Below are 14,354 nucleotides of genomic sequence, written 5' to 3' on the forward strand. Positions count from 1 at the left end.
ATAGAATCAAAGAATGGTTTGAGTTGGAAGGAACCTTAAAGACCACCCAGTTCCATCCTCTGCCATGGGCAGGGACACCCCCTACTGGATCAGGTTGCTCAAGGCCCCATCACACATGGCCTTGAACACCTCCAGGAATGGGGCAGCCACCACTTATCTGGGCAACCTGGGCCAGGGCCTCCCCACCCTTATCATGGAGAATTTCTTCCTAATGTCTAATTTAAATCTTCCCCTTTCCAATTTAAAGACATTCCTCCTCATCCTATCACTCCATGCCCTCCTAAAACGTCTCCCCCCAGATTTCCTGTAGCCTCCTTCTGCACTGGAAGGTCACTATAAGGCCTCCCCAGAGCCTTCTCTTCTCCAGGCTGAGCAATCCCAACTCTCTCAGCCTGGTCTCATATGGAAGGTGCTCCAGCCCTCGGATCAACTTTGTAGCTTCCTCTGAAACCATTCCAACAGCTCCATGTCCTTCCTATACTGGGGATTCCAGAACTGGAAACAGCACTCCAGGTGGGGTCTCACGAGAGCGGAGTAGAATGGCAGAATCCCTCCCTCGCCTGCTGGCCATGCTTCTTTAGATGCTGCCCAGGATACGATTGGCTGTCTCGACTGCGAGCATTGCCAGCTCATATTGAGCTTCTCATCAGTCAGCAGATATGGGCAAAACTCTACACAGCAAAGCATCTACAGGTGAAGAATTAGGAGAAGAATAATGGAGAATGACATCCAATATGCACATATATCATTCCATTTGCTTGACTTGGCTCAAGTCACTTCAGTTTAATAATTTAAATGGAACTAAAGTGAAGTGATTTAAGAACTACCAACTTAGCGAGAACAGTTGATTAAATGCAGAAATGTACAGTTGCTTTGTTCTGGCAATCCTGCCCTGGACAACACAGAGTCCTGTACCATCAGAAGCAATGGCAGAAACAAGGCTTGCCATCAGCTCTGATCTTTTGGCCATATGGGAACAATGGACATTTTAGTACCTCTAGACACAGTTATAGACACCGATATAACACCAGAACGAAGAGCTCAGAAAATACTCAAATGATGAGGCACTTGCATCCCTGAAAGCACCAACTCTGAAAACAACCAAAGGTCGATGAAAGGACACTATCATGACAAAATAACAACTGAACATACAGTGCCAGTGTGATATCCTGGTCAAAAGGTCAAATGGGATCCCCTGAGTACAATTCAGACTGAGGAGACTGAAGATTACAGCAATCACAATACTGGATCAAAGGAAATCCTTAGCACGTGCCAAAACTAGAGACTGGTTTACACAGTCAAGAAGCAGCCAGACTGTCATTAACCTCTCCAGACAACGTCATCTCTCCAACAGGACACAGACAACCTATGAGTCAACATAAAATCTTCCTACATTTCTTTCAAATCTGTGTGAAGATAAACACATGTCTCCAAAGGTCTTAACTGTCAGCAGCTTTCACCTAGGTTCTACAGAACTTTTCAGGTCATAGAATCATAGAATCATGGAATGCTTTGGGTCAGAAGGGATCTTGAAGCCCATTCAGTTCCAACCCCCCTGACATAGGCAGGACATCTTCCACTTGATCATGTTGCCCAGAGCCCCATCCAGCCTGGCCGAAGCATAGGAATATTCACAAAACATCTACAGTTCTTCAGCCCATCTACTTAAACCCATGTTCATAAGGTCGCTTAACCAGAGTTTATAAGCTATTAAAAATCTCTCAAAGTTCTTAACTAGGTCAACAGAATTAAATAAACATAAGGAAGTTTGCCTCCATGGAGACATCAGGCTTCTCAATGCTGGCATTCATCGTGTTTACTCAAAGCAGCACGTCCACCCATAAATACTGCAGTTAGATTTTACCTGTTGTCCTCTCACTTCGTAAGTCATGACACAAGAGTCAGATTACTGCTGTGGAAGGAGAAAAAAATTTTACTGTCGTTAAGCAGTCTTCTTTGAGATGCACATTGTGGATATACTCTTCATTGTGGGCCTACAGCTCATCCCAACTACAAGACTGCGGTGGAAACAGAGAGAGCAGTTAACGTGGACTGGTCCTACACATCTCGAAACAGCCCAATGACTACCACGTTACCTTCTTTTCTTCAAATGACATACACGTACGTACTCAGAAAGTAACTCCAAGCAAGTCCTCTCTGTCTCTCCCCACAAGACATGGGGAGGGGCGTCTCAGGCATTTTGGAGTAGCCTGGAAACCACAATTTGGCATCATTCTTGGAAGCATCTGCAATGGTATAGAGTATAATGGAATGCCACCAGCCAGCTCTGCAGACATCGAGAATGGAGACATCCTCCAGAGAAGCTTGTGTACAACTTGACCTTTCGTGGAATTTACTGCTGGCCGGAGGCAGGAACATTTAGGCCGTATCATAACATCTCCTGATACAATATGTTATGCAATTACCAGTATCACTGCACCTCTTTATTTCCCAGTTCATGACACAGGTGAACGGAGGCCACCTGACAGGTTTGGCTCTGTGCAGACAGGAAGGAGATGGTCTGCTTGACATCAAACATCAGAGAAGACATATTGCTTCGTCCATGGAGATCCAGGGTTCGCTGCGGGGGAAAAGAAGGCCTATTTTCTGGCTCCAGTGAAACTTAGATATGACCTCAGGAAAGCATATAGGAAATCTTATCTGGGAATGGGAGAATAAAGACACTGGATGCCAGACATTCAGCAGTTGGTCTTTCTTGCCCTCTGGCAGAACTTCTTGCTACCAGGAAAGCCACATTTAAGAACATGGTTAGAATAAGAAACAAGCTGGTGCAGGCTCATGTTATCATGCTGTCTGGATGGTGAGACCCTGCTCAAGACCCCATGCTGGGACAGAGGTCAACACTTTCAGCAAAGCTCCATAAAGAATTTTAGGACCAGGAGGTCCAAAGAAAATTGTAAATGCCTCAGACAGAAATAGTTGCTCAGGTAACAGTACTGAAGGAATCTGTACTTTACTGCTCATCAGTCCCAGGGAACACACCAGAATCACCAAAACACAGGTCTATGTAGGGATGAGATGTCTACACTAAGAGAGACTTCTACTAACAACCATTAACGAGCACCACAATCCAGAGGCAGGGGTTCAGAGGAGGGATTGGAGCAAATGTCTTGACTTCTGTGCAAGTCAATCCAGGATGACTGACAAAGATTCTCTGGTAACTCTGGCTATAGCATTTCCTCCGCCTGTCCCAGCCAGATTGCAGGATTGCCACTAATGCACCTTGTTTTGTCTTGCAGCAGGCTTTTGAGGGAAGAAGGATTAGACAGGTATCAATTAATCCTTCAGAATCAAGAATGTGTTTACCAGTGATCCAGGAAAGATGCTGGCCTATAGGCAATGGAAATAGTACTTGTTGGAAACTGAGGCAAAGAAGTCAGCTTTGCAAATCCCTCAATTCTGCAGCCTGGCCTTTCAGATGTTCTCCCACATTTCTCACTGGGACCCTGTGAGCTTAAACAGCTTTCTACCACTGATACATTCAGCATTCCTGAGTTGCCACCAGGCACACTGGATTCCCTGGCTCCATGGCTTCCGATAGAAAGGATGTAAAATCAGAGTATCTGGTTTGATGTTACATGAACATGAAGACCTTAAAATACAAATGATATGGTTGGTTAGCAAGGGTTTTAATTTACTTCCGACTTAACAGATCTACTGGTCTTCTTGGTGACCAAACACCTGATGTCCACAAGCGACCACGATTCACTCCTAGGCAAGAGGAGAGTTATAGATGCCAACGGACCTATTAAATATATATATATTCTCTAATATGTAGAGAGGCTCTTATTTCAACCACAAGAATACCTGGTACTGAGATACAGTTACGATAAAGAGAAGCAAACATCCAGGAGCAGGTACCTTACCCAAACCCTTCAACAGGCATCAAAGATGCAGCCTCTGCTACCAACAATATACACAACTCATCAGAAATGCCAGGAGGGATGAACAGATCCAGCACTAGTGAGCAGTTTCCTGCCACAATGATATCTTGTAACAGATGTCCTTGAAAAGGTCAGGAAGCTGCAAAATTGACCAGCATACATCTTCTTCTCAGTCCCTAGCACTGATCGCGTGCTGCAACATTGATTCCAGCTGAGCTCCTAGTCTGTCCACAAAACTAGAAGAAGAGGGAGGACAGCAATGGCAGAAATTAGTGGAAGGACTAAGATCCATCAGTTATATCCTGAGATCTGGTGTCCAGGAGCAGGATGGTGCAAGGTGCACTCCGAGATTTTAATACATAGAACTGATGATACTTTGGTCACAGGTTCCAGCATTCAGCATTGGCCAATGTCTTCGAGAGGAAACATGTTCCTGATGAATGCACCTGACACTGGGGTCTTTCTGTCTGTACCAATGATAGCGTTCCTAATGAATATAAACAGCACACTAGTTCTTCCATGAGTTAAAGACATGGTGCATCCTCCTAGTCTACCCCTTTGAAGTCTACACCCTTAAAGAAAGTATTCCACAAAGAAATTTACTCTTTTAGGAAGACTTCTAAAGGCACACTGGCTGTACCAAGTAAGGAGTCACAAGAGACACATACAGTGCTGCCAGGATCCTGCATAAAACTCAACCAACGAAAGAACCAACATTCTCCATTCACTACCGAGATGTCCTCAAGTTGTCCCTTCTGCTCTACCATGTGGCAATTACCCCAAATCTTTTTTCAGCCCCTATCTTCACTGCATCTGCTCTGCTCTATGATCGGGCATTTTGGCCTTTGTAAGGCAAACTGCTTCACGTCTGTAACAGGACTGGCGTGCTGTTCATTTTTCATATCTGGATCCAACTCAATCCACGTGTCCTTCTCTTTGAGTGCCTGCAGTGTGCATCCCTTCCACAGCGATGCACCGGCATTCAAGCAAACCCACTTGGCTGAACAAAGACCTCTAGGAAAAGCAGTTGCTGAAGGGCAGTAGAAATAAGGAGTCTAAATTCTATTCTTTCATGTAATTCTGAACTAGAATTCACACGCCTTTTGTCAAAACAAGAGCAAATTTAATCCTCAAACTGCTCTACTTACATTTGACGTTAACATGTCATAACTGAACTTTGTGAAAAACTGATAATTTGCTTCACAGTTTATGGCCAGAGGAATTAATTCAGCTGCCCAGCCAAAACTTCTGTGTGTGAGAACCCATTGCATTCCTGCCACTACCCTGATACTGAGCACATTAATATGAGTTAGACGAACCCATTTGATCAGTGGAGACCAAATTACTGAGATGAAGAACAAAAGAGAGATCAAAGGGCCACTAATGCCCTTAACCAGCCCCTTTAGGGTGAGGGAAGTGACGAGGTGAGAATACATCTGTTGATCTAGACGGATGATTCATGTCTCAAGCTGCAGAGGAAGAGGATACACACCCAGAATTTCAGATAATTTGAACAGGGTGGCTGCAGGGGGGAAGAAAGTCTTCCACTTCAATCTAGTGATCTGTTCCGTCTTGTGCACGAGAGTAACCCCTATAACCTAAGCACATTTGAAACAATATCCTCTCTGCTTGTGAACACTGACCTCCATGTTTTGGCACCTTGTTTCAGGGTAAGACCAGTCCCTGATGCTCCTAAAAAAAAAAAAAAAAAAAAAGAGGTGGAAAGGTCCCAAGACTGAAAGTGTCACGGGCAAATGAAAGGCCACACACAACTTCTCCTGCCTTACAGCCAGTGAAACAAGGAGAGAATAAACAAATATTCAAAAAGACCAAATCACAGAACTCAAAGACAGAAGAGACCACCATGACAATGAGTGGTGAAGCATTGGAACAGCCTACTCAGGGCAGTGGTGGAGTCTCCAGCCCTGGAGGGGGGTCAACAAACATGTAGATGTGGTACCGGTGGACATGGTTTAGCAGGCATGGAGTGGTTGGACTGATGGTTGGACTGGATGAGCTGAGAGGTCTTCTCCAACCTTAATGATTCTATGACCATCAACATCACCTACGCCTACTGTCTTCCCATCTGTATCGACTTTCAAGACTTACAATGGGGGGAAGCCCAAAAGGGCGATAAAAGAGGATTGCTCCACTGTGATACAGGACCCTCTACAGAGGGTCGGCTTACAAATCTGCTCTGTTTGTAAACCAAAATTTCATATATTTGATGCCTGGCAACCCATGCAACACAGATCTTTATGATACTGAAGACAGACCTGAAGATCAAACAATACTGCACGTTCTCCACTGCACTTATTTGACACTTCTCTTCCTTTTAGGTAAAAATTGCTTGTTTTCCTACGAAGACTTTTGGAGAAAATCTACAGAAAGCTTTCAGGCATGTTTGAGAGCTCTACACATGGGGTAATAGAGATAAAATACTGAAAAACGCATGCCAATTCTTGTCCAAAATGAAGTCATAGAATCATGGAATGGTCTGGGTTGGAAGGGACCTCAAAGCCCATCCAGTCCCACCACCTGCCACAGGCAGGGATACCTCCCACTGGATCAGAGGGCTCAAAGCCCCATCCAACCAGGCCTTGAACACCTCCAGGGATGGAGCAGACACAAGTTTCATACAGAAGAGCTCTCTCTCTGATCATACAAAGTTGATGACGTTTGTATTACTTTGACAATTCTGGAAGTTTTTGTTTAAAAATAATGAATTCAGATGCAATTCAGAACCGCCTTCCATAACCTGCACAAAATGCCAACTGCGTTACTGGAGGTATAAAACAAAAAGTAATTTCTCTGGTGGCTCAGAACCATCCAGCCTACAAATCCAGCCTGACTACGGCCAACAGGAATGCCTGAGGCTCATTTCCCTGCTCTTGTGATCTCACCCCTCTGCCAGCTTATCTTTGGGAAACGTCCACTTGCTCCTTGGGTCTATTCCAGGATGGGTGTGCATGGCCAGCAGTTCTCAGTTGACTGTCACGCACCCTAGCCTGTTGATCTAGCCACCTGACTATGGATCCATGCTCTGCTGCAGTTGGGTTTGTTTCTCCTATTTATGCCCCCCCCAGATAATTACTTGGGCTTCCTGATCCGGGACCTTTTTAGTACTGAAAATATTTGATTTGGGATGAGTCTGCGTCTACATTTGTCACAAATAATTCCACCACAACAATGGCCAGCATCAGATGGTGCACTGGGGAGCTGGAAAATTTACTCTCTACTTTTACTATTTACCTTCAAACTCACTCTCAAACGGAGAACAGTTTCCCACCACATGTTTTCTTGGTCAGGAAAGGAAAAGCCACACCATGCAAAGCCCCAGCTCAGCCTCTGCATGTGTCCAAGAGAAGGATGGAAGTTCAGAAACGGCCTCTAAGTTCAGCTTTTTCTAGCAGCTGACTCCAGCTGAGAGTCTCTCCTCTCTATCTGGATTGTGATGTATCTTTCAGATACACCTAAATCCTGTACCAATACTAATGCCGTGGTCATCCGCACTGCGGGTTATCCTGTATACTGTGTTGATCCCATACTAATGCTATAGGTCCAATTTTTTAAAGATCTGTTTGGCCCAAGCAGTTTCATAGAATCATGGAATGGTTTGGGTTGGAAGGGACCTTAAAGCCCATCCAGTTCCAACCCTCTGCCATGGGCAGGGACACCTCCCACTGGATCAGGGTGCTCAAAGCTGCGTTGAACACCTCCAGGGATGGGGCAGCCACAGCTTCTCTGGGCAACCTGGGCCAGGGCCTCCCCACCCACACAGCAAAACATTTCTAGTATCGGGTGACCGCTGCCTTTCCGATCCAGTGCTCTCTGTGCTTCCCAAGATTGCTTTCACTTTCCTGAGCAGTATCTATGGCACATCCAAAGATATTTTTTTAAGCCGTAAGAGTCATCCCACTGTTTCACTTCAGTGCAGTTTCCCATTCTACAGGTCAGTGTCAGGATTCCATTTTTTGGTACTTGGGCAATACATTGTGTTACGCTGCAGCCAACGTGATCGGCTCAGTTCTCACCTGCTTTTGAGCCAGTTCTTGCACATTACTTAACACCAAGTCAGGAATCTCTCACTGTGTACTCTAGTACTAGCTGTTCCAAGAGGCAGAAATTGCTGCTTTGAACTGACTCGTATTGTGCTATCGGACCAGTTTATTCACAGGTAATTTAAGTCCCCATTATCATTTGGTTAGACTTTCCCACTTCTTTGATCTCTGTCAACATTATGCACTCAACATCCTTTTGTTGATCCAGGAGGCAGTAGTGTAGAAGACTTACTAATATATTTACTTCCTTATGGGCCGGGAGTGGAACCCTGTATGAGCAGTTAAGTAGGTGATTATATTCTCCAATGGCACTGTGCATCGCAGCACTGGAAACACTCGCCCTTTCCAGGATGGCCGTGTTGGGTTCATAGTAGCATTTTCACTGATCATTGCTATTACAAACACACTGCGCTGCTTTTCTGAATACATCTATGTTTGCCTTTCAACTTCTGAGTTGTACACTTCAACTTTCAGTTCAGGATCTTCCTCTTAGAATCATGGAATCATTCAGTTGGAAAAGACCTTTGAGATAGAGTGCAACCATACCTGTCCACTACTAAGACATATCTCTGGGCAAATATCTTATTCTCACTCATCCCACCCTAAATAGAAGAATAACTTTTACAGACATGGTTTTTAAATAACTGGTTTGTTTGGGAGGAGAACAAAGAGGCTGATCCTTGCTCTTGGGGTTCAGGGACTTCAGGGAGTTCGCTCAGTGTTCCCAAGGGTTTTCCCTGCAGTCATGAGTTAAAACAGTGTGCTCAGTGGGGAAATGAAAGTTGACTTTCTCCTGCAATCACTTCCCTATTTAACTGCTGAGATTATATGGGAACGAAACAAAGTATTGTGTGACTGGCAATAAAATAATGCATGTTGGACAAACTGATTATACTTTTGCCTGCTCTGCTCTTCCACCTCTCTACAAGCTTTTGCTACATTGAGGCACATCAAGTGACTGGTGATCAATGATTGCTCTGCCTTCTCTAGGGAGGCAAAGAACAGAGCAGTTCGAATTTATCAATCTCTTTTCAAATATCATTGTTTGGGACTTATTCCAAACTTTTAACATTGCCAAAACATTACTCCCAGAACTGGAGGCTGTAATGATCCCAGCTTCACCACACACACTAACGGATCATCCTTTTCCTTTGATACAAGACTGGGATTACACACACTCAAATTTAAAATAAGCTGTTAATGTATCAGGTTTAATTCTATCTGCTTGTACATACACCTTTTCTCAAATAAAGTTTTTTTCTCCCACAATCAGATTTGCACATGAATTCTTTAGTAACTGAATCTGGAAAACACTTCAATCTCTCTCTCTCAGGTCTCTACAGTGGCGTACTCTGGTTCTTCCCACGGCTTTCCTTATTTCCCTGTCTATTTTCAAACTGACAACATCCACTCTCTCCAGTATCAGGCGGAGACTGAGGCACAGGCGAAAAGGAAACCACGATTCATTCCTCAAAATCAGCCACAGAACAGTGAAAACATCCACCAGAGTGGGGGCTGTAAACCTTGCATTACTGGCCCTAACAAAGGGAGCTGGTGTGCACACTGCACTAGGAATTGCCATCCAGAGGGCACGTTGGATCCCAAGCTGCTCATGGATTGCCCGTTATCAGTAAGATCCACACGTGTTCTTTCCAACCTACTTGTCTATAATGTTTGGGCTTTTCCAACTTTAACACAGGGCAGTGTTTGACTTCTCCGTGACTTGTTTTGAAGTCCATGTTGCTGGAGTAACTCAACAGTGATCCAAACAGTGATCCAAACCTGCAGAAATTGGGAAATGGCAAATGGGTTCACAACACCATTGCTCCTGCGTTAGGCAATGGTTGCCATGTGGAGCATGTGCTGTCAGAGCCAACGTGTGCTCAGAAGAAACCTGAAGATGAGTTCTGTAAGAAGTCGAAGGTGTTGGTTTTCTGACCTATAAACTCCTCAGTGGCTCTGCCTGCTTGAGAAATTCCTCTCCCTTTGCATCACAACGCAGCGTGTAGAGCGCCGGAGGTGACACTGCCTGCCTGCAGCTGAATGGGGCCAGCGGCAGGCAGGGCATCCAACGGCTCCCCTCCCCATTCCATCCCTGCAAACCCAAAAATCCAGAGATTTCCCAGCAGAAACAGTCACAGGGGTGAGGGGGGATGAGGAGGAATTTGACGCTGCAGTTATTTTATTATAGGTCAAGAAGGTATTTTTGAAGTTAGCGGCTAAGAACATAAAACACCACAATCAAAGTCCATTTCTGTAGATGATCTCAGGGAATATGGAAGGGAGAAATGAACCCAAGAAAATGGTCTGGTAGGAGCAAATTTGGTGAGGATCCTCGCCTACATCCTGGATCTTCTATACTAAATGAAGAATGGATTTCTCAAAACTTACTGACTAAAACACTGCGGAGATAATTATAAGGTAAAGAGATCTTTAACCGAATACAGGGCTAATTCTGCACCACTTTACCCTTAAGCAATCCTGTTGTGCCACTGAGCTAATAGCATTGCTTTGAGAACAGGACTGGGCCATCCACTCTCCTCTGCCAAGCCAAGCTCTGCACTGTGTCCTCCTGCACTGGGCATGAGGGCCGGCAGCATCTTACAGGGTCTGCACAGCCAAGAAGACCTACTCAAAATTGGTGTGAAACTCAAGACTGCCTTAACTCATTAACTGCAAAGATAATCATGTTATAGACCCGCATTGCCTATACAGAACCTGTTATGGCCTCAAGTTGTGCCAGGAGAGGTTTAGATTTGACATCAGGAAAAATTTTTTTACCCAAAGAGTAGTGAAGCCCTGGCAGAGGCTGTCCAGGGCAGTGGGGGAGTCTCCAGCCCTGGAGCATGGTGGGGTTGGGCTGACGGTTGGACTGGATGAGCTGAGAAGGCTTTGCCACCCTTAACAACTCTATGATTCTATATGTGAACAGGCTAAAGTTTATTTAAATATAGGTTCCAGTGACATGAAAGTTAAGCACATGTGCTAACGTTTTTGGAAGATCGGGATGCTGACAACCACCTGTAAAATGAGATGTCCCCATAAAGCCCAGTTCAGGTGTATTTAATACCAGACTATCTAAAGGCGAACTAAAAATAATCCCTCCCATCCACTTCTTTCTTAGTTTGTCCCTTAACAACTACAGCTCCTGTTTCCCATTTTGACTTTCCAGAGGCAGGAACCCACTGCAGGATCAAGGCCCAGACCAGTTCAAGTGCCATTTTATATTTGGAGTTGTGCTGCGTGGTGGCAGAACCAAAGACTCCACCGTCAGATCCACACAGGAGATCCCAGGGATGAAGCTTTCCCAGCACACAGTGCCTGGCACCGGGCAAACATCCTTCAGCAGGAGGCACAGCCCAGCACCCCTATCCCAACACTGCCATCCGGAACCAGGTCCGGAAGGCTTTCTGCACTGGATTCAGTGGGATGTGGAATAGGAGTGATCACCTGCACAGCCAGAGTGGGAGAACGAAGGCCTGAAACCACGAACAGTGCATGTCAGCGTCTGCGCAGACAAACTTGGCGGAGGAGGGGAGCATTTCCCCAGCCCTCTTCGTTTTCAGGGGGATTTGTAAAGAGGTCAGTTGATTTGTAAAACCAACATTATTCCTGACTTCATCGGATTTTCATTTACTCCTGTGACGGCAGACAATACGAAAACATTGTGCCACTGCATTTGTCCAACCCCCTCCCACATCCCACAGCAGGGTTTTACCCCCTTCTCCTTCCACAAAGGTCCCCGCTCTCCACTTTGTGCCCCGTTGCAACACCACTGCAGTTTTGGTAAGGAATAAATATTGACTTTCCAGGACACGGCCTCATGACAGAACAGAACCTTGAGTACATTTGTCTAAGATATTTTTTTTAGCCTGGTAACGTAATTTTACAGCTTAACTTTTATTCTGAGTTGTTAAACAGGCATGGAACACAGGCTTTATAAATGCCACGAATGGCCCATTTTCACTTTCAGACAGGTGACTGTTCTAAACGTGGCTCATCTGTATTTCTTTTCTATGCTGTACAAAATTTATTACTTTAACTTAAATTTCCAAGCTACAAATTGAATTAAATTACAGCGTGACACATTTGGAAAGTCAAAACTGGCAAAAGCCAAGCAGAACCGAGGATTTAATATTAACGCAGGCTCTGTCATTTTCTATTTTCAAGAACAAAGCACATGACTGACAAGCAAATCATGAGCACAGTCTCGGGAGAGCTCAGAGCTCGGTACATGCAGAGGATGGGGTTGTTCCCCAGCAATGAACAACATCTGCACCCCGTGGTGGGATGTCCAGGTGTTCTTTCCTTAGGAAAGGTCAGAACCCAGCAGCAATTTCCTTGGCAGAGATACCTGTGGTGATACCACAGGAACCCCTGGGCAAGTAAAATCCAACTGTTGGGTAGAGGCAACGCATGGGACAGCAACTGGCAGGGGCAGGAATGCTGGTGGGCAGCCTGGCTGTGCACTTCGGCTGCAAGGGAACTCCAGCCACTGGCAGAAAGGTGTGGAAAACTTTGTGGATTGCACAAAATAAAAGGATTGATGCTTTCTGTCTGATGTTTAGTGTCCCAGCTCGAGACTCGACACACTTGGCTTTATAACATCCATTAAGACACACAATAATCTTTGGGATCAACTGACCACAGCCAGCACTAGGCATTCATACAACCTCACTACAAATCGTGACCAAGTGAAGGATCGCCTGCCCGATCTCATCTGCCTCCAACCGTGCACGGGGCTGGGGAGACGGGGCAAAACACACGGGTGGGCAGCTCCCAGCAAACATCTCTCCTTGCATCAGTGGGGAAATCAAACCAAAGACGTGCTGAGAGCTGAGGAGAGGAGAGGAGAGGAGAGGAGAGGAGAGGAGAGGAGAGGAGAGGAGAGGAGAGGAGAGGAGAGGAGAGAGAGGAGAGGAGAGAGTGGATAAAATAAAGCTGCTCTTACCTGGAGCAGTTTTCCCTCAGCTGGAGTCACCTCAGCGACGTTTGCAAACTCCCCTTCCAGGACGATTGGCTCAACTTTCAGGGGGATCACCCTAATGATGGCTTTCTGCGCTGCCGCCCCGCTCTGGCTCGCCCACAGCCGCCAGCGCTAGCCTTGGCTGGCCCAGTCCTGCCTGCAGCGTCGCCATCAGCAGCCAAGGCCAGAGGAGAGCCGGCTGCCGCAGGGGGCCAGCGCTCATGCTACCAGCAACGGGCTCCGGCCACACATACCGCTCGGGAATGCGTCCTCGCCCTGCGGCGGGCTCAGCCGTTGGCAAAGCCTCGTCGGGTTTCCAAGAGTGCAAGGCCCCTGCAATGGGGAGGTGGAGGGAGAGCGAGGAGGCTCCCGTCCACCCCCAGTGCTGCTCACCGGCAACGGCTCGGTCTCGCCATCGCCCCTTCCCTTCCGCCGGGTGTGCCACGTGCGCGCAGGCCGCTGGGAGCTCCCAGGCATATTTTTAAACAAACAGACTACAAGAATATCCTCGGTTGCGAGTCCCTCCTCTAGCAGATAAATCCGGAAAGATCAGCGGAACAGGTTGCAAGCAAGAAATCAGTTCTGATAGGCAGGAAGAGCGGGAGCGTTAGGAACCCTGTCAGTCCCACGGAGAGGAGGCATTGGAGACCTCCCCACGGATGCGGTGTCCTTGTGTCTCCTGCCAAGAGTTAGGAAGATCCACAGGTTCCAAACATCCATCTCCAACACCTCTGGAGACACTTCACCTGCTGGCCAGCGTTCCCACAGCGTCAGCTCAAGTCCTTCCCCTTGAATGTTCCGGCAGTTACGCGGATCCTTGCTCAGGAATTCCACAGGAGGGTCTTCCTGACTTTATGGTGAAAAAGCAATTTGGTTCTGTCCCACTCTCCTCCAAACCGTGTTGATCACCTCCATCCTTCTCGTGCCAGAAGCACTTCATTCAAGTTTAGAGGTCAGTTTTCCTTTTCTCCCAGCAATTCGTATTCAGCGTCGGACTCCAGGTGCATTTCCCGAGGATCATCAATAAAGTACAGAGCTTTTCTTCATAGTCTCAAGTTCCCAGGAAATAAAAGGCCCCAAAACACTTTCAAAGTTTTCAATCCCAAATCAAACAGGCACCAAGGAAGAGGTCTTCAGCGGATCTGGTTTCTCGCGCACTATTCCTGCGCACATCGGAGTTCCGGTACGACACTTCCAAGCAAACATCAAGAAGATCCCGACTAAAGGCCCCCCCACAAAATGAAATATGAAGTTCCAGCTCTGCCCAAAGGTCACCTGGAATGGATCAAGGAGTCTCCATAACTGGGAGAATTTACACTGAGGTATTTCCAGTAAAAGCCAAAATTCCAAGCGATCGCACAGCTGTGGAAAGAAAAAGTGATTGAGAAGGGAAAAGAACCAGCTCGGCAGAGCCTGTGGGGC

General features: G+C 46.3%; 1 protein-coding gene across 1 annotated transcript in view; it reads right to left on the bottom strand.

Moving 5' to 3' along the window:
* RNF43 (ring finger protein 43) overlaps positions 1-13,283 on the bottom strand; it is a 55,981-nt gene extending 42,698 nt beyond the window's left edge. The window contains 2 exon segments of the mRNA XM_009562106.2: positions 12,918-13,034; positions 13,036-13,283. Of these exon segments, the coding sequence (XP_009560401.2) occupies positions 12,918-13,034; positions 13,036-13,155 (237 nt within the window). The 5' untranslated portion in view covers positions 13,156-13,283.
* Positions 13,284-14,354: the final 1,071 nt, after the last annotated feature.

The sequence above is a fragment of the Cuculus canorus genome, chromosome 20 (genome assembly GCF_017976375.1).
Source record: "Cuculus canorus isolate bCucCan1 chromosome 20, bCucCan1.pri, whole genome shotgun sequence".
Classification (NCBI taxonomy): domain Eukaryota; kingdom Metazoa; phylum Chordata; class Aves; order Cuculiformes; family Cuculidae; genus Cuculus; species Cuculus canorus.